The sequence below is a fragment of the Lissotriton vulgaris genome, chromosome 2_1, assembly GCF_964263255.1.
Source record: "Lissotriton vulgaris chromosome 2_1, aLisVul1.2, whole genome shotgun sequence".
NCBI classification, from domain to species: domain Eukaryota; kingdom Metazoa; phylum Chordata; class Amphibia; order Caudata; family Salamandridae; genus Lissotriton; species Lissotriton vulgaris.
In genome coordinates this window covers 813,413,137-813,435,021 of record NC_141687.1, presented here as the reverse complement: position 1 = coordinate 813,435,021, position 21,885 = coordinate 813,413,137, and the positions used below count along the sequence as shown (strand labels likewise).

The 21,885-nt window shown below is 45.2% G+C and overlaps 1 protein-coding gene across 1 annotated transcript in view; it reads right to left on the bottom strand.

Moving 5' to 3' along the window:
* Positions 1–21,885, bottom strand: part of OSBPL6 (oxysterol binding protein like 6) — a 699,671-nt gene that overhangs the window by 208,357 nt on the left and 469,429 nt on the right. The window contains exons 12-13 of the mRNA XM_086956201.1: positions 19,635–19,742; positions 16,784–16,921 (exon numbers count right to left, since the gene is read on the bottom strand). Coding sequence (XP_086812327.1) covers positions 16,784–16,921; positions 19,635–19,742 — 246 coding nt within the window. The remainder of the gene's footprint in view (positions 1–16,783; positions 16,922–19,634; positions 19,743–21,885) is intronic.

Below are 21,885 nucleotides of genomic sequence, written 5' to 3'. Positions count from 1 at the left end.
AGTAACCGTGCCCTTAGCCAATTCTGGTGCTGCTGGCAGCGCCAGGATTGGCTGAGAGGGGTTGCCACCCACCAGTGCCGTGGTTGGAATCGTGAAGGCGCCATCATTGGTTCGGGGTTCCTGCAGCAGGACAGCATGACCGGCAGGAGCAGAGGTGATGCGGCACTCAGGTAGGTTTTTATTTTTATTAGCTGTTTTATTCCCCCTCCCTCCCTCGAGCATGCAGGCCGCCGCTGGAGACGAATAGAGCGCAACTTTGCTCCCACATCCTTTATGGTCCTGGTCCGTGCGCCAATGGCATTAGCAAGGCCGAGGTGGTGGGAGGGGGTGTATGTCGCGGGGGAGGCTCTTGCAGCGCGATAGCACAATGAGGGAGGGGAGGGTGGGGAGAGCGCTAACAGGGGAGGGACGCTTCGAATCAAGGCCGGAAACGCAATTGCCAGAAAGTCTATTTATTTGCAAAATCTCCAGATATGGAAATATATTATGAAACAAGCAAACGTTGCAAAAAGGTACCATTTCTCTCGCCTTGGGTAATCCAGATTGGTTGCAGTGTTTGCTCAGTAGGGGTCACAATGAGACGTTGCCATAAGGGCACCATGGGTGCTGTTTAACACTAATTTCCCCAACAGTAGACTTTACTCACTGCAGGAAATCCATCCTTTGTCATGAATCCTGCCACCGCTGCCCACTCTTCCGTTTTATTTTTTTCATTTTTTTCTTGGATAAAATATCAGGGACATTAATGACACCACGCCTCATTATAACTAAGAGACCCATTAAATTGCGATCAGATGTTTGTGCAATAATCACTATTATGTGTGGTACGTTGTTGATCGCAGCAGGTCATTGCCAGGTGCGATAATCTTTGCAATGGACGCGTTAAACTTCAGCTGGTGAAACCAGCTGGAATTTAAAAGGGGGAAAGGGCTTGATATTTACTGGGGCATGCAGATTTTGTTGCGGTAAGCACGGAAATCCTAATGTTATTCCCCAGAAAGTCAGCATATGCGATAATTATCAAATTTGACATTTCAGACCCTCTGTGCTTACTAAATACTCATTTGGGATTACATTTAAAGCAGCAGCAAGGAAGGGGGGTGTTATTTGTTTTATTTAATGACACATCACATGGCATGGAATTCCTGAAATACTGAGCTGCTTGTCTAGGTGCACCATGCAGTCTACAACCCTCTTTTTATTTATATTTCCTCGTATTTGGTGCACCATTTAACGTGGTGCAGTAGGCGACCAGTTAGGTTCTCCTATAGACACTGGCTGTCTTGGGAAGGTATTTTTGAGTGTCCCTGTAAAAGGTTGTTTATACTTTGGTATACCTGTACACGTGATAGGTGCTCAACATTATATATCGAATGTATACCCCTTGTAAGTTCTAGCCTATGTCTGGATAAAGTTACCATCTGTATCATCATTCTGGATGACATGGGCCGAAAAAGTGCAATGCTGCAAGAGGACTATAAGGCTGTTGTTACTCTGGTGACAAAAAGATGTCAAATGGGATTTTAAGAAGAACAAGGTAAAACACATTTTTATTAACTTGATGTGTGCTTCAGTTGAAAGCTCATGTAGAATTCAATTGCAATCGGCAGTATGCATCTCGTATTTTTATGAATGTCTGCTTCCACTGTGCTGTGATCGTTAGCGCATTACTAACATGTTAATCAGCTATCATTTGGGTGATTTGGGATGAAAATGAGAACATTCAATCTCAGAGCGTATAATATAAAAGGGTCAAATATTGGCAGTGTTTGTTTATTTTAAGCGGGACCCACTGCCACCTCAAATGGCTGTGTTTGTAGTCAGTCGCAGGTGCTACCCTCGGGGAATGAAAGGGTGTCTTAAGCTGTTGTTGAAAATGAGAAGATGTCATACAGCTCTCCTCCCAGTGGTACCAAAGAGGCTGGTGTGCTGCACAACTCCCTCTCTAGAAGTTAGTAGCGCTGGCTCTTTTTCATTTTAATATCTGCGCTTTCTAGCGAAAAGTCATGTTTTCTATCAAAAGACGTTTACCGTATATGCACCCAGTCTATTAGTGACCTTGCAAAAGCACACGGCAAAGCGCATTTGGCGGTGTGTAGAGGTGCATTAGATGGCTTTGATGGACTCGTCTTGTCCATGCTGTAGGTGTGATAGGTGAGTTTGGTAGGTGTTTTGACATTCAAGACCAAGGGCCAGATGTAGGTGGCCATTTACCGACCGGTAACGGCCGAATTCGGCCGTTACCGACCGGTAAATGGTCATTCCTGATGTAGGTGGCCTATTTTACCGATTTGGTAAAATTACCGAATCGGTAAATTTACCGAATCAGTAAAATTCCTAATCGGTATTTTTACCGATTCGGTAACTTCCATATGTAAGTGGGACTCTTCTGAGTCCCAAAGGCCAGTCAGATTCGGTATTTTACCACCCAATCCTATTGGGTGGTAAAATACCGAATACAGGTGTGCATGCACTTCTGTGCATGCACACCTGTGCAATGTGACACACAGACATGCCCTTAGGGCATGTCTGTGTGCCACATGGCACAAAAGTCCGGAATTGGGGTGCCAGAGGGTGTCAAAGTGACACCCCCTGCACCCTTGCAAAAATCGGAATTTACCGAATCGGTAAATACCGATTCGGTATTCCACATTGATTCCTATGGGCTTCAAGGCCCATAGGAATCAATGGGGGATACCGATTCGGTATTTACAGAATCGGTAAATACCGAATCTTACCGATTCGGTATTTACCGATTCTGATTTACCTACATTTCCCCCCCTCTAATTTACCACTTCTTAAATACCGAATCGGTATGATTCGGGATTTAAGAAGTGGTAAATTAGAATTACCTACATCGGGCCCCAAATCTTTTCTCAGAGTAGGGGGTGAGTCTTGCCTTTCTGTGGATATGTGACCTGAAAACTTTCCTCAACAAACCTGCCATATGATCTTCAAGGACAAAATTCCATTAGTGCAGGTTAGTAGGCTGTGTCATGAGCTCACTGTGGAAGCTCACACCATGTCTTTGTGATGTGTCACCTGGCTGACAGTGTATGGGTCACAGAGTGTATGTGAGGGCTTACTGAGTGAACTTCACAAGCACACCCACCATTAGTGTATATTGCTCAGAGGTGCATGGCACTGGCAGGGTCTAGCTTCAGAAACATTTCTATCTACATGTTATTATGTGACATCCCTTTATTAATGTAATAACTGCACTTTCACAATTGCTTTATTAACCTTCTTGCTTCTCAAATTTGCTTGAAAATGAACCATTTTCAAAATTTCCCCCCCTTAAGATGTTCGGGCTCGCTCGCTGCGCTCGCTCGCCACGGTCCAATCCGACAAACTTTACGCCTCACCACTTTCAAATGTCACCATCCACCACTGCCAGAATCCTATAAACACAGCACCCCCGTGAGCATTACACAAATTGAGGAGTGTACTATTTAAACGTAAAGCATACTTGCTTTATCAGGGTGTCACCACAACAATCAAAGGCAAAATACAGTGTTTACACAGAGCAAACAAATATTTAAACCCTCTCAAGTGAAAACACCTTTCAAGGACATAAGACAATATATGCAATGATTTACTGTTAACGGATCACTGACAAAATATCGATTACACTAATATAGAATTACAAAAATATCGAGGATAAAATATCGACTACAAAAATATTGAATTCCTATCTACAAACAGGTAAGTACAAAAATATCGAATCAAAAATATTGTTTAAAAAATATATAGTTGGGGGGCGTGGTTTGACGGCGACCAAGATGGCCGCATAATTTCGCGGCGCTCCTGAGGCTCACCCAAAGACCCCTAAAATCTGGCATTGATCCTGTGACTCCACGGCGCTGCACAACTGATGCGGCCAGGATGGCCTGTGGCTGTCTGTGAAGCACCGGCCTCGCGTGGTGGGCGGACCGGCGCGGGAACGCTGACAGGCGACTGAGAGGTGCGCGACGCAGGGGGGAAACAAAGTAGCGGTGATCCCCGGATCGGAGCGAGGTGGTCAGAACTCTGCCCCCCCTGGTGAGTACCAGCGTGTCGAGCTGGTCTGTCCGGTGTGGCATCGAGAGGACTGTTCCCCTGAGGAGTGGGCGAAGTGGGGGCAGCTCGGTGAGGCGGCGCCCCTACCACATGGCGCAATAAAGTGGCGAAGAGGCTTGATCACCCTCGTTAGGCGGCCCCAAGAACTGTGAGCAGCGGGGGCGTGTCAGTCCATGGAGGAAGTGGCGGCGGCGGCAATTTGGTGACCACAGTCCCGAGGCCGAGGACAGCCACGAAACCCAGACCGGAGGGAGAGGTGTGAGGTCCCTGGCGGGCGGCATAGCCAGTCTACGGACGGCCAGCATTCGTGGAACCGCGCTGATCTGGCGAGGACCACCTCTGCCTTCCACGAGCGGAGTGGGACGTGAACGGAGGATGGGGGGCCCGGTGGCGAGCGTCCTGTACCACGCACTGCCATGAGAAACAAGAAGTCCACGGTGACCCAATCAAACACTATGGACAACTATACGGCGTAACAAGGGGGGGGGAGCCGTGACCCACACAGGGAATCCGGAGGAGCCCTGTGAGCCTTCCCTATCCTCCATAATGCAGGCCAAACAGTCATTAGGCACCACACTGGAATCCAAAATAGACAAAATGTCTATTGAACTGATGCTCCAGCGGAGGACTTGAACAAACGTCCGAAAAAGCCACGCAGAATGCCGCCGCTATCACGGAACTCCACGGCGCTACCAAAAAGTTACAACAGCGGGTCCAACAGCTCATGCACCAACAGAGGCAGATGGCAGCACGGCTGGAGGACCAGGAAGGGAGGGCACGAAGAAATAACCTGCGGGTGGTAGGAGTGCCAGAGAAAATGGAGGGGGCCAGCGTGGACTTCTTCCTGGAGGATCTCATTTTGAACCGCCTACAACCCAAGAGACTGTCTAAATTCTTTGTTATCGAGCGGGCGCATAGGGCACTGATCCCGCCTCCGCACCCGGGGGCCCCACCGCGCAACAGCATCGTGTGGATTCTCAAATACAGAAACAGGGATGCTATTCTGCAGGCGGCCCGGCTACATGGGGACCTGTGTGTGGACAACGCCACTATTCGTTTTTTCCCGGATTTCACGCTTAAGGTCCAGCAGGAGCACCGGTCGTTTGACAGCGTCAAGAGGGAACTCCCAGAGCGCGGAGTTAAATACATGATGTTCTTCCTGGCGCGGCTCAAGATCTTGGTGGAGGGGAAATCCTTTTTCTTCACCACCCCGGAGGAGGTGCATACCTGGCTCGAGGAGTGCGGACATCTGCAAAGAGGCCCAGAGCGAGGGTGCAGCTGGAGGAGCGCGGTGCCCCAGTCTCCGGCTTCATCTGTGGGATCTACTGGGGGAGCACAACGACGACAGGAGAGCCAGCGCCACGCGAACAGGAGAAGATCCTGCAGCCTTTCGGCATCTCCGGACCTGGGGTGACATGGTGGAGCCTGTTGGTCTGGACTGACTGCCACTTGTGGACACGTAATGTATACGGGTGCTACTGAGACTGGTCCTCCAGGGTCACTGCAGGATGGGGGGTCCCGGAATGTCTGGGGGTCTTGCGGGGGAAGATATGGTGACCCCGAATACTATCTGCCAGTAATCCTCTGACACACTGAAGGTGGGACCCCGTTTGAGTTTCCTGGATATATTCTTTAATGTTGGGATACTGCCCCAGACCAGGGCAAGTGGTGGACTAGATTAAGAACTGTAATGGGGGGTCGAACAGGGGCCTCGGATGTTGAACTTGGTTGTAGCACTCGCCCCCTGAGTTGTTCGTTCCAAGGGCTACAGGCGCTCTCCTTGTTGGGGATGTCTGGCACTGTTGGCCGGCGTGGCAGGGTAGCAGGGAGGGGGGATGATGATGGGGGGAGGGGTTTGTTCCTGTTTTAAATGCTTATTTTTATACTGTGTATATGTTTTGACTCCACTGGCACTATCAGCTGGAGGGTAGGAGGTGGGAGGAGGGGAGGTTTGGCCGCCAAACCTCATACTTGTGGGACCGATGGCTGGGACGCAAACAAAACTGACGCATCACATTGATGTATTTTCCTGGAATGTAAATGGCCTGCAAAATAAGATCAAACGCACTGTAGTGCTTTAATATCTTCGCAGGTACGCCCCTGATGTAGTTTTCCTACAAGAGAAACATTTGTTAGGGAACCACTGTAAGGCCCTAGACAGATTTGGTTACACCTTAAGTGCACATGCAGGTTTCACCACGGGCTCCAGGGGAGTGGGGATCCTTGTCAAGAACTCCCTGCCGCTGGTCCTGGGGCAGTGTTGGTTGGATCCCTTAGGACGCTATGTGGCGTTGTCTGTACAATGGGAGGGTCGAACTCTGAACTTCTGCTCACTTTACATTCCTCCGAAGCTTCACACTGCCACTCTCTCCGATATTGGAACACTGTTGCTGGAGATGCCCACGGGGACACTGATCCTTGGGGGGGACATGAACGATGAGATGGCAAGGGATCTAGACCGGTCACCGACTCAGCTGGCTAGGGGAGGGGCGAATCACCTTAGAGACTTTGTACAAGCGCTGGGTTTGGTGGACCTCTGGAGGGTGCATAACTCTCAGTTTAGTCAGTATACACATGTCTCTGCGGCCCACGGGTCGGGCTCCAGGATCGATTACATATTCACCCGAACAGACTGCATGGGCCTCTTTAGGAAAGGACATCATAAAGCTAGAGGGATATCTAACCATTCGCCGGTGGGGGTTCAGCTGGTAGGTCCTAGGCGGGATTGGAGTGTTCCCCCTCTGCTTGATACCCTTTTATTTAAAGACCAGGAGTTCCAGGAGAGGTTCCGGGAGAGGGTAGATCAATATTTCGAGGACAATGTAGGCTCGGTGAGCTCCCCTGGGATAGTCTGGGAGGCTTACAAGACAGGGGCCAGGGATTTTGTGCAGGCCGAGGTCAGACGACGGCGCAAAGAAAAACATGCCCACGTTGAGAAATTAGAATCGGAGCTTCATGCTCTGGAGGGAGAGATGGGACTTACCCAGGAGCAGGAGCAGGACAGACAGCACAAGGCGCGCCTCCTGAGCAAAGAATTGAAGGACGTGCTGACAGAACAGGTGCGTTCACATGCACTCGCTACCCAGCGACGGGTGTACGACTTCGGGGATAAGGCCAATAAAATGATTGCTTGGCTGGAGAAGAGGGATCGGGAACGCAACTGGGTGCCGGGGATAGAGCGGAAGGACGGGACGGTGAGCGCCACAAGCGTGGCGATAGCGGAGGAATTTGCGCATTATTATGAGGAGGTCTACCGATCTCAGACGGCTAAGGAGGAGCCGGAGTGCCGGGATTTCCTAGCCCCCCTGCAGCTGCCCATACTGGAACCCGCTGACAGGGACATTCTGGAATCTGATATCACAGTCAAAGAAGTGGAGGAGGCCATGGGTGACTTGAAGGCGGGAAAGGCCCCGGGTCCCAACGGGTTCCCAGCAGAGGCGTTCGGTTGTGCGGCAAGTCGCACAGCACCACATATGTGCAATATGTTCCTCGAGGCGCAGGAAGGGCAGGAGGCGCAGGAGTCTGGGCTGCTTCGGAGGGATTTGCGGCTGGCGACGATCGTAGTGATCCATAAGGCCGGAAAGCCACAGGGGGAATGCAGTTCACACAGACCCATATGCCTCCTTAACTACGAGACGAAGGTCCTTGGGAAGATTCTGGCCACAAGCCTGGGAGCGGTTGTGCAATCACTGGTTTATCCGGACCAGTCGGGCTTTATGCCCCACAGAAGCATGCGACTCAATCTGCGACGCCTATTTGGGGTCCTGCTAGCGGTATATGAGCGCCCGGGGGTACCGGCGGCGTAGCTGTCTCTCGATGCCCATATGGCTTTTGATAGCATTGAATGACGGTACATATATGCGGTCTTGGAGAAGCTAGGCTTTGGAGACAACTTCTGCACATGGGTGAAATTGCTATACACAGAGCCACTGGAAGGGTCTGGGTTAATGGAGCTATGTCAAGGGAGTTCCGACTGGGGCGTGGCACGAGGCAGGGCTGTCCCCTTTCCCCGACCCTCTTCGCCCTAGCACTGGAGCCGCTGTCTCACTGGGTTCGAATGGACCCAGGGGTGTGGGGCATAGACTTAGGAGGAGGATGGGAGGAGCGCATATCATTATATGCCGATGACATCTTTATGTATGTCCAGCGACCATCTGAGTCCATACAAAGGCTGATGATCATTCTACGCACATTTGGGGAATACTCCGGTTATCGCATCAACTGGGGCAAGTCCCTGGGTCATGTTCTGAGGGGACCCCAGCCGCAAATGATGGATGACTGCAGGGGCCTGGTTTGGCGCGAAGTGTTCCGATACCTGGGAATATGGGTCACGCCATCTGACACTGCATTTCTCCGTTTAAATGTACAGGCACAATTGGAACGCCTGCACAGCAACGTGGTGCATTGGAGGACCCTCCCGGTCTCCCTGTTGGGACGTGCCGTCTTATTCAAAATGATGGCCCTGCCTCGGCTAATCTATGTTCTGCAAAGCTCGCCCTTTCCGATCCCGGAGCACATTTTTAAAACAGTGGAGTCGGAGCATTGCTCCTTATTGTTGAGTGGACGGTGCCCGAGAATAGCTCTTAAAAAGCTGCAAAGGGGCCATATGAGGGGGGGCTGGCGGTTCCTGACATCCGTTTATACTACTGGGCTACGCAGCTGATCAATGTTAATGGCTGGGTGTTTGCCCCACTGGAGGAACCCACATATCGGGTAGACCGTTTGGCCCTGGGAGGGTAATCCTACCTGGCAGCTCTATAGTTCAAAGCCAGACACAGACGGACCCTGCCGCCCCAAACAGCAGTGGTGATAGGGGTATGGAAACGGGCAACAAAATTGTTGGGCTGGGAGGCGAAGCTTACGGACCACACGCCTTTATGGACAGGCGACTTCCTCCAGGAAGTTGCGAAACTACTAGACTTGCACCAATGGAGTCTGATAGGCAGGGCTTTAAGTGGGATGAAAAAACTGGGGGGTCTCTCAAAGGGGCATGGCCAGTGTAATTAGGGGCGTGGCTTTAAAACACACAAAAATCTGTGCTTAGCATAGTGTGCCACCCGACTTGCATTTTGGTGTTTCTGTCATTGCATCCAGATATGTGATACAACAAATGACATCATACCTACAACAAGTAAGGACTATTGGCTTTGTCAATGGTTATTACTTGCATAAGATAAATAAGATTCATCTAATGCTTGTTACATATAATATTGAAAAAGCTTCCAATTAAAGCCCTGGTGACCCTACCACAATGTTGCTGCTCTTGCGTTTTAGAAAGAGAAGGGAAATCCAGAAAGAAAATGACTCTTTAAGGATCTCCCTTCCCCCATAACGCTCACCTGGCATGATGTCATGCCATAACTTCTCCACTAGTGAGAAGTGAGCAGTGCAGGCAGCACACATCGACGTGCCTGCTGTCTGGAAACGGGTCACTATAGGGCTGTTTTGCACCCTGGCACTTTTTTCCGGACTGAAGGGACAGCAAACTGCTGTCACTGCAGTTCGGAAATAAAATGGCCAGCCTGTGCCAGGGCTCAAAACAGAGCCCAATAGAGACCCGTTCGAGCCCCTCTTAAAAAAACTGCCGGTGCTCAGACCCCTTGAGACCCGGCCCACTTAAAGCCCTGCTGATAGGCATAAACATGTTCGGGGATGTGTGGAAAAGGGGGAAGATGGTGGACTTTGTGACCCTACAGACGGAATACCACATGGGTGACGGTGAATTCCTACATTATCAACAACTCAAGCATGCCCTACACACACACCTGAAGCAGGGGGAACAATTACCTGAATATGCCCCGCTTGAGTATAGGCTGCTGTTAGACCCTATGATAGATAAAGCTATCTCCCTTTCCTACAAAAAGCTCATTAATAATCTTCCGGACCCACTGGGATCACGGAGGGAAAAATGGGAGTCAGATCTTGGTTTATTAGAGGACGATGATTGGAACGAGGCCTTACAGTGCCCCAGAGAGGTAGCAATCCGTGCTAGATTCAGACTGGTCCAGCTGCGTATCCTCCATAGACCATACACCCCTCGAACGGTGCAATATAAGATGGGGTTTGCGGCTTCACAATTTTGTTTAAGGGGTTGTGGGGAGAAGGGAACCTTCTTTCACATTCTATGGGACTGCACCAAAATCCGCACATACTGGGTCAGACTAAAAGGTATCATGGAGTGATGTTACCTGGCCGAAGTGGGACAAGACATGGTTGGCCCTCACAAGTACGGTGGCCAAGAGGAACATAGCCCGGCTCTTGGGGAGTGACCTGTTGCCAACGGTGGTGGAATGGGAACGGGACTTGGATTGGTGCCAGAGGGCAGAGAAGGTTATTTATAGCAGTCAGGGGTGCCCCAAGAAATGGGAGAAGATATGGCTGGCATGGAGACGATACAAAGGGGCCTGGTTGGATACCCCAGATGGATCAGCACTGGGATAAGAGGTGTCTAATACTGGAGATCCCCCTTTGGTTGGCATGTTTTGTGTACAATTAGTGGATCATGCTCACTAAGGGATCAACCACCCGCTGTGGCAGGAGATAATGGCCACGATGCAAGAAAGGGGGGGGGAATAGGGGGCTGGGAGGGGTCGACAATGAGGGAGGGGGGACTGGATCGGGATGTTGTGGGTGCCTAAGTACAGAATACTGAGTTCCGTAGGGGGGGTGCTGTGGGGGTAGGCAAGTGTGGATTACAACGAGGGGTCTTATGTGATTGTATTGTGATATTTACCAGTGAACCTCCACTGCTATCTGATGTGCATTGTGATGGAGCTGTTATGTTCTAATAAAAAGATTTTTTATATATATATATATATATATATATATATATATATATATATATATATATATATATATATATATATATATATATAGTTAGTCAAAATATCGATTTTTTTAATGTCTTAAAAATAATTTAAAATTCATGAAATATTAAAAATAATTAACTAAAATATACTTAAATAACCTTAAAGTTATTAAATTATTAATTTAAGTTATAAAAAAACAGACAATTTTTTTTAACTATATAGATTTGTTAACAAATTATTAATAAAAAATATACAATATTCTTACCGTAGGATAGCAGGAGGGTAAAATTTACTATTACCACTCCAGTGAGTGCAACAGTAGGGAAAGCATTGGATAGCGTAGGGGTAAAATTTACTATTACCACTCCAGTGAGTGCAACAGTAGGAAAAGCGTTGGATAGCGTAGGGGTAAAAAAAACTATTCCCACTCCAGTGAGTGCAACAGTAGGGAAAGCGTTGGATAGCGTACAGGTAAAACTTACTATTCCCACTCCAGTGAGTGGAACAGTAGGGAAAGCATTGGATAGCATAGGGGTAAAAAATTACTATTCCCACTCCAGTGAGAGCAACAGTAGGGAAAGCGTTGGATAGCGTAGGGGTAAAAATTACTATTCCCACTCCTGAGAGTGCAACAGTAGGGAAAGCGTTGGATAGCGTAGTGGTTAAAATTACTATTCCCACTCCAGAGAGTGAAACAGTAGGAAAAGCGTTGGATAGCGTAGGGGTAAAAATAACTATTCCCACTCCAGTGAGTGCAACAGTAGTAAAAGCGTTGGATAGCGTATGGGAAAAAATTACTATTCCCACTCCAGTGAGTGCAACAGTAGGGAAAGCATTGGATAGCTTAGGGGTAAAAATTACTATTCCCACTCCAGTGAGAGCAACAGTAGGGAAAGAATTGGATAGCGTAGGGGTAAAAATGACTATTCCCACTCCAGAGAGTGCAACAGTAGGGAAAACGTTGGATAACGTGGGGGTAAAAATTACTATTCCCACTCCTGAGAGTGCAACAGTAGGGAAAGCGTTGGATAGCGTAGGGGTAAAAATAACTATTCCCACTCCAGTGAGTGCAACAGTAGGAAAAGCGTTGGATAGCGTATGGGTAAAAATTACTATTCCCACTCCAGTGAGTGCAACAGTAGGGAAAGCATTGGATAGCTTAGGGGTAAAAATTACTATTCCCACTCCAGTGATAGCAACAGTAGGGAAAGAGTTGGATAGCGTAGGGGTAAAAATGACTATTCACACTCCAGAGAGTGCAACAGTAGGGAAAATGTTGGATAACGTAGGAGTAAAAATTACTATTCCCACTCCTGAGAGTGCAACAGTAGAGAAAGCGTTGGATAGCGTATCGGGTAAAATTAATATTCCCACTCCAGAGAGTGCAACAGTACGGAAAGCGTTGGATAGTGTAGGAGTAAAAATTACTATTCCCACTCCAGAGAGTGCAACAGTAGGGAAAGCGTTGGATAGGGCAGGGGTTAAAATTACTATTCCCACTCCAAAGATGGCAACAGTAGGGAAAAATGTGGATAGCGTAGGGGTTAAAATTACTATTCCCACTCCAGAGAGTGCAACAGTAGAGAAAGTAAATATTTAATATATTAATTAAAAACAATATAATACCAATACAAAATTAATTAAAAGTAATTACCAATTTAATATAATATAATTAATCGATTAAAATTACAAATATATATTAATTATTAAAATTCAATACCTATTAATACAAATTAATTACCAATTAACAATTAATTAGCAATTAAAAATTAATTAACAATAATTCTAAATAAATACCAATAAATAAATGAAAATATTTAATTAATTACATTTAAATTACTTCCCACCCTATTCCCCTATAAACCCACAACCAGCTACGGAAAATGAATTAATAAAATTAACATAATTATCAATTAATCAATTCATACAAATATTTACCATTTAAAAATTAATTAATTACCAATTAAAAATTAACAATTCATTCAAAATAAATACCAATGAATAAATTAAAATATTTAAATAATTACAATTAAATTACTTCCCACCCTATTCCCCTATAAACCCACAACCTCCTACAGAAAATAAATTAATAAAAATAACATAATTATCAATTAATAAAAATGAATTACCAATTACAAATTCATTAAATACCAATTAAAAATGTATTAACAATTAATTCAAAATAAATACCAAAAAACAAATTAAACTATTTAATTAATTACAATTAAATTACTTCCCACCCTATTCCCCTATAAACCCACAACCCGCAACAGAATTAAATTACGCAAAAATTAAGTAACATAAAATTAATTACTTAAAATAAATTATAATAAAAATATACACTTTTCACACATATACTAACATAGAAAACACTTTAAAAAATTCGATATTATTAAAAATTCGATATATTTTAATACCTATATTACCTACTTCGATATTTTGACTTTCTATATTTATAAAAATCGATATTAAACTACTTACCTTAAATTCGATATTTTTGTTGACTATATTCTGTCCTTTCGATATCTGTCCATTCTATATTTTTATTTCGATATTAATGAAATTCGATATTTTGAAATCGATATTTTCTGTAGTTACCCTGTTAACACTGTAACAAAAGTGAAAGATTTTTACATTCAACAGAAATCCAGGTTATGAGTCTTTCTTCAATCTTTAATCTGGCTGCATAAGACCACAGCACATAAAAACAAAGGCCTATGTATCCCAAAGCTTTTAAAGAGATGTCCCAGCTCCAGGATTATTTGAAATACTGAAATGAATAGAACAAGTCATTACAATTTTGGCAGGGCCACTTCAGTGGTGAGGTTGGGGGCCCACCTGTGCTCCTAGGTGGCCCCTAAAGCAAACTCATGAAATAAGTATTGTTCCTGCCCTCCTGTGTCACAGCAAGAAAAATATAGACATTTTATGGTCCCTTAGCTTTACGAGGGTACCCTGTAGACTGGGTGACATCTGTGGTACTACATTTTTCGTGGTCACTCACCTTTTTTTAAATTATTCTTTGCACTCTTCAGACACAGGAACATGGACCAACCACCAGGACAATGCGTTCTGCTCAGTGCGCTGGATCTCAACAGAGGAGATTTTGTTTGAAAGGCTGCAGCGCGCCTGAGTCAGAATAATCCCCCAGAGACCCTTGCACTCCCCTGGGACTGGTTCCCTGTCTCTAACCCCTGACCACAGACCAACTGTGCTTCGTCTCTGGCAGGCAGTCCAGTGGAGGTCCCACAAGCCTCTCCATAGGTAATTAAGTTTTGCAACAAACAAGGTTGGATTTGCTTCGAGCGTAGCAGCCCAAGGGAATGTTGCTCACATGTGCCCAAGTAAAATAGTGAAATCTCTGGCGCGATGGGAATTTTTAGATGGGTTTTAATCTTTTAGACTTCTGGTGGCATGCTCCAGTCACCAGGAGAAATCAATTACAGACTCCTGGCATTTAATAATTTGGAGTGTCTTGATTGAGCACTTATTTTAGTTGTCTCTATTTCCGATGAGGGAGTGGACCATGCCCTCATACCACTTTAGCTCCTGGAAGCCCCAGTTGCAAGACTCTTTTGCAACTCACATGCACAGCTACCGACTTCCAGCCTTTAGGAGATGCACAGGGCCTTAGACCTGCTCTTCGATCTAGACTCCTGGTCATCTTCTTGGTCTGGGATCTCTCTCCAGGCTGGATTATACCGAGAGTGGCGAGGCAGGGGAGGGTGTGCGGGCAAATAATAAAATTAAATGCATTCACTTACCTCCACAGCGAGATTTCCTAATCCCTCAGGTGTCTTCCACGAAGCTCCTGATGCAGAAAACTGCACTACCCAATCCTGGCTTTTATAGCATGAAGCAGAGCCAAGGTTAGATAGAGCAGGCTTTCCTTGCACTACTAAGAGTACTGGAGGCCTGCACTTTCTCTAAACCAGGTTAGAGAACTTTAAAATGCACATGTCTGACTGGTCGTCCCAAGACGGCCATCCAGACATACCTGCAAATTTTAAAGCACACAGCTCCCTGCAGCGCTGGCCATGTCCCATCCTGACACTTTGTTCGGACAGGGTGCTAAATAAAGTTTATTACCGTTTTATTTTTCAGCTCTGGGGAGACGCCCCTCCCCTCAAATGAAAGAGCCGCCCCGTCTTTCTTCAGCACTATCCAAGGCCCTTAAGGCTGATTACACTGCCTGTATGCACATCCCAAGCCCCACACCCCCCTGGGCATTTGCAGGGTGTCAGTGTGTCTAACACAAGGGTCCCCACTCCAGGGGTACCCATCAGAGGACCTGTCCACAGAAGTTCAAATGGAACTCTCTCCTCTGAGGTTCCAAGCAAGATGTCCCTCTCCTTTCATCCAGAGGAATTGGGACACCAAGGCCACAGGCCATGGAGACAAAAGTCCGTAGAAGTACAAGCTTGGAGCCCTCTTCAAGCAGGGATTAATCAGCAGGCTGTTATATTTTCCGTCCTCCTGGAGAGCTCTAGAAGATGGGTGTCTCTGCCGAATCCAAGGATGCCACATAATTTTTCCACTCATGGTTCAGGAATTTTCCTAAATGGTGAATTCCTTCCTTCCAAAAACGTCAAAAAGTAGCTCCTGGCGTGAGTGGTAGCAGTGGTCTGGTTGCCCCGTTTGTCTCTGTGAGTAATGGCAGGCACAGGATTGTCAGTATGTGAAGTTAATGAGACCATGCTGGTTCCTACACCATCGTCTTAATCTCTCAGGAGAACGTTACCTCCCGGGAAATGGCCTATTGTCCAGGGGTAAAATCTACCTGAATTCATCACCTTGATTAATTTACCTGTTAGCCCAGAGGGTACCTGACTTTGCCCAGCAAGGCAGTTCAAAAGCCAAATCTCGTTAAAGGACGAACCAGGAAATGCTGCCAAACCTAATGTATAGTATATGAAGTAGTGAAAATATGTCCAAATTAATATCATATTTTCACTTTAGACCTTTTTGGAAGGAGGAAAAGACACTTTACTTTTTGTCTACTTTGAGCCAATGCAAGTTAATATTTTGGTGCAGCTTTCACCATATTTCTTTTTAGATGTTTCTTTAAGTTATACGGTCTGCACATGCCTTTGCCAATTTACTCATGGTCCTACTTGTGACAAGCTACATGTGTGCAGATACCGGACTGAGTTAGCCAGCATGTGCATGTGTTCACGTGTACCTGCCACAGTCTCTTACCTCAGCTGAGCAGCAGACCTCCTTATTTCAAAGGTGAGAACTGGCAGTTAGACATCAAAGCCATTTTACATTAGTTTAAAGTGAATGAACTCAACCGGCGAGACTCAATCACAGCAGCAGTTCAAAAACTAGGTGTTCCAAAATGAAAAAAACTAGAGAGGTTTAAGCGGGTCAGACTCCCCGCTCTCACAGGGAGTTTCAGTTTTGTCTCTTCAATATTTAAATGGACTGATTGTATTGTTCAATCAGGTAAACAGATTAGTATCAGTGGACTTTAAATTTTTCATTACAGTCCCCAGATCTTGTAAAGCACTCTTGCAACTAGGTTCAGACTATAAAATTTACATGCCCACACATACATTGAAAATGAAATACAGAAAGTCATGCACTATGCAAGTTCTCAAACAGCAAGAAGAAACAAAAAGTTACACCATGGCATTCTTTTATTGTTGCATTCATGTACTGTGCTTCACACCCCCAAACAAAGAGCTTTACTGGATGGTTGCACACAACATTGCAGGGAGAGTTTGGTGGTAAACTGCTAACTTTGCAGGGAGGCTTGTGAAGGTGACAACAGCAAAATACCCCTGGCTTCTATCAAGAAAGTGCCCTGATTTCATATGTGAGAGGCATGTCTCTGCTTTGTGGGTCATATTTGTTAACTACATATTAACCCTTGAATGAATGCAAAGTGCAGGTCTGACCCAAATGCCTACCTCGTTCTCTGATGAGCTGGCTGACAAAAGCACTTCTTGGGCATCAAAGAATTCAGATATTGATTCAGACATAGAAAGGCGGCCATCATTAACACCTTGCTGTGACAAAGCAAGGCCAACATGGATCTGCTCAGCAGGCTGCAAGAACAAAACATGCGTATGTTTGATTATAGTGAGATGACAGAGGCCAGTTTAAAAAGCTGTGTTTGTTTAATCTTGTAGCTTGATTCACAACTCAAAGAGCATTTTCAAGTGTTATATAAATGGATGACTGAAATAATACATAACTTTTAGGGCGCGCCAAGGAAGAATGGAAGGTGGAAGCAAATTATGATTCATATGTGTCAAGGCTGTCAAAAAGAATTGGGGTGACTTTTTTGGAATCCTTGAGAGAGGATCTCAAGGAATCAGCTGCTCTTTCAGAATTTTCTTTGGTCTCCTTTGCAAATAGCATAGGAAAGGTGTTAGATGTATCCAATAACATGCTATTTGCACTCTTAAAAACGGTTTGAAATAGGTGATTGGACCATAAATCCCATGATGCCTCCTAGTACCAAATCATGTTGATTTCAGTGTTCATTTAACACTTGAGTTGATCGCTGCAAATCACTTCTTTGAAATTCCAGGCAAATATAGTGCCACATTAAATATTGTATCACTCACACGTTTCTCATAAAAGTACAATGCTTTTAGGATGCAGTTGTGTTATATTTAACACAATCTCCAATTCCCCGATTTGTATAGTAATAAATAATAAATAAATAATAGTCAACTTCATGCATGACTTTTAAAACAAGGTGCATATTTTTGGTAGGCTTCCACAATCTCAGTAGGGGAATACAAATCACCAGAGAGGAGCTGAAACTAAAGAGACAGCTGCTTATGCATTTTTGAGAGAGAAGCAGACCCTCCAATTTACAACACCTGCATTTTATCCAAATGTATTAAGTCCTTACTCCTCTTGTGCAAACAGAGAAAGGCATGCTATGTTCAATGTTTCACATCTTCCAATTGTAACACCAGTGTATAGTCTCTAGTCGGGAAAGGTAATTCTATTGTGGATTATTCACAAAAAAACTGAGCAAATCTAAATGAGTAAACTTGTGCCAGCATTCACTATTTTTGGAGAATTTAAAGAGTTACAGAGAGTTATACTTGGAGATCTACAAAATTAAAAATAAAATCTGGTGTAACCCCTCATACCCCTAAGCCCAGTCGGTTTCAGGGAATAGTTGACAGTACGTTTTGACTTTTCTGTAAAGCCCTTGGCTTTCAAGAGAGGAAATCCGTCTTACAATTGAATCATCTTTCTTCAACACACCTTTTAATATTTATCAATACCCACAAGTCTATAACCTTGTGGATATTTAGTGGAATTTCTATGGATATCCCCCACCCACTATGGTTTGTGGATATTGGCTTTAGTTTCCCTGGCCATTACCTCCTCCTCTCATCCTTACTTGCACATCACCTCTCTCCCTCTGCCTCTCAATTCCCATTAATAAAATCTACTTATACTGGATTGGTGAATAAGATTTGGAATTTAGAGGAAACAATCAATTTTCTAAGGATGTAACAGACAGAAGGTTTGTAAAATGGATCTTACATGTAGGAAGCTCACCATTGTATCACACATGGTTTCAAAATGACCTCTTAGTTTTGCGAAGTATCTAATAACAAGATTCATTGGGATAACTTCAACGGAGAGGACATTTATGGAGAAATTCTTTATACTGCAGAATTAGGAGTTTACTAATAACGGGGCTGAGAGATTATAAAGCAATAACTAGCTCGCTGTGCACTGTCTTGTGATCCTGAGAAGGCAATTTCAGCTGTGGAACAAGGAACCCTACTTCCTTAACCGAAGTCTAATACATTCTCACAGCTGCGTCCAGGACCCAGACTTTAAGTTAATGAAATTGATTCATTGGATATTAGGGGACAGAAGAGCATCAAGGCCAGACTGGGAACCCAAAGCAGTCCTGGCAATATTCTCGGACCTGTCCCTGGGGAAGCACTACCTGGCCCCAGGAGGCTGGAAATGCTTGCTTGCTGCTTTTGCTGCAGGGCCGATATTGCAGAACTGCAGCAAAAACGGTGCTCAGTAACAAAACCGGCCTCCAGCACTGCAAAACCGGCCCCCACCTTTCAAGCCTCCCGGGGAAATGCCAGATTCTCTGTATGGCCACTCCGACCCTGGAGAGCACCCATGTGCAACAGATCAGCTCTAAAAATGGGCATCTGTAATAAATCTGTAATAAAATGCAGCACAGAAAGAGTAGGTGTTAGGGTGCACTAAACCATTGGTGTCTGACGGTAACGTTTTGCTCTTTAAGGTATTGGTGTTGATTAAGTTTGAGTGTCTGTGGCTTGAACTGGCAGCAGCACTTAAGAAGTGATATGCATATGGTTTTGGAGAATTTTAGAGATCATCTATCAAGGTGATTCTGGTTCCACCGTAGAAATTGAGAGAACTTTACGGACAGAAAAAATATAACTCATATACATTCCAACAAACACATTATAAAATATCACATTAAAGTTACAAAAAATAATGGACCAGAATGGCAGGCACTTCAAGCGGTAAACACATTCATTGTTGTGAACCATGCACAACTGTTGTGAACTATGCAGATGTACGCACACTGTTTTTCATTGCTCTTGTAGTTTATTTATTTAAATGCCCAAATAATGCTGATGCTTGGGCCTTGTTTTTACTGCCCACCATGCGCAACTGCTGAATGACTCCCTGGACCCAAGTAATTTCACTGCCACCTCAGAAGGACAAAACCCATGTCATGTATGCGTTGCCAATCAAAGGTTACGCAGCCAATAAATACAACCTTCTTACCTCATCTGGACTTGAAACAATATTTACACTGACAACCTGGTCAGAAAGGACTGATTCTGAATGTATCCTGGTTAAACGACTCCTCAGTTCAGCATTATGGTTGAGTGCCTTAAAACATAAGATTAAATACTCCCGATTACAAACAGTGTTACAACAGATATGCTTCCAAAATGCCTGATCCAAGAAAGCACTGCCAGCGATGCACCTAAATATGAACATACATTGAAAAGCCAAGGATAAAAATTAAATCCAACATATGCAAATATAAGACATTATAATCTACAGATTCCATCTTTATTCTTTCTCCAGTGGGCATCAGAAGCATCATTGCACTTCATATCACCTTGACTGTGCACAGCACTGGTAGCACCCCATTAACACAGTGACTAATGAGCCTCAGTCATACTCGTTAAAATTCTCCTCTTCAACGATCAATTCTTGTGTACTACGATCACCAGGAAAGGTTGCTTCCAAATTCATCTCTACATGCACACACAACTATCCTGCCACACTAGGGATTCAGTCCTTCACCAGACTCCTCAGAACTCTCACCCCTCACATAAACAAAACACAGGAACCAAGGGCTGATGGACAGTCACCTCAAGCACAGACAATCTGCACAGGCAGAAAACAGTTGCCAAATTGTGTTCAATGGTTATAGGTAGCACCCTGGGATTTAGGTAGCACCCTGGGTTTATCAAAACATGCCGTACACCAATATCACTAAATTCTGGCCTATATAATAAAAAGGAACCAAGTCCTTACTGGTGGACAGCATACATTCTAATCCACATAATGCATACAATACAATGACATTCATAAACATCCTTTGACGTCTAGCTTAGCTGTCAGTGTGTTCTGACTACACAATCACCTCAAAGTGAGATTGGAACTAGTCTGGTGCTAATTAGTAGAAGACAAAGAAAAGGCACATCTCAGGGAAAAAAAGATACCAGGTGGGCTTTCCAAGGTCAGTTGCCGTTGGTGAAGTAGAAGTGTGAAAATTTGGCCTGGTACATGATTTCCACTTATTAAAGTGGGCACCTTGCACCAGTCCAAACAACCCTTATAGTGATTTAAGAGGTCAGAGATAACCTTAGAAAGCTATCCAAGTGGTAGCTGTGGAGAGCAGCCTTCAGGCTTATACTTGAAGGAATGTTAAGCAGCTTGTTTTACAAGAATGCAACCTTGTTGTATATGTTAAATGAAAGGAGAGCCACACAGTAGTTATAAAAATATGTATTCATTATTATAACACACATCAAATACCTCACAGTATCTGCTACATGCAAATAAACACAAAACACACAATAATGTAGCACAGAAAGAAATGTAAGTAGCACTAATACACAATGGGCTCCAGCGGAGACCAAACCATATACAAAAATAGTGGTATAAGATCCACGACTCAAGTCAAGACAGTGTCTAGATGTTGTAGAATCAATGGGACCCCAAGTAACCACGATCGTTGCTACGTACAATTCAATGGGAGAGTCGCGGTTGTAGATTAAAAGTTTAAGAACCCTTCCTAGTGGATTATGAAGAAACCCTTCAGAACATAGAAGGTTGGAGAGCCACCCCATCCGTGGATTCTGAAGTACTAGAGTTACCTATAACAGGGAAGCCGGGTGCATATGGCTGAAGTGGCATCGGAAACCGTCATCAATCTCAATGGGACTCTTCAAAGAAATATGACTGCTGGAAAGAAGAAAAGTGTCTGGTGGAACCCTCGGGTGGATTCTTGATGGAAGGAAACCTGAAAGCAGAGGGGACAGAATCTGGGTCACTCAGGAATGACCAGGGGCTCGGTAGACGAATGCCCACCGATGTCGGGTGTTTCAGGTGTGAAGATGGAGACCTTGACTCTGCAGCCACGGGACCAGGAGACATCGAGGATGACCAGGAGCCGGATACGAGCTGTCCCACAAAAAATGTCGAGTGCTGAGAGTTGGTGTCCGGCAGGAACACCAACAAGCCGTGGCAGCAGCAACCCATGAAGAAGGTCGAGTAAAGTTACGGTCTGGCTCAGCAAGAACGAGGAGACTCACCACAGCAAGGATAGTCAGGGCAGGCCTGGAGCAACCAGGGGAGCCCAAGAAAAGCAGTGTTATCCCTCGAATGGACCCACAGGCCGAAGGCACAGGAGTCGCGAGGGAACCTCTAGCAGTAACAGCTTGCAGGGCACAGAGTGTGAGGAGGCCGAAGTCCTTTGTAAGAAATGTGCGCAGAGGTTGGGGCTATCGATAGCCCA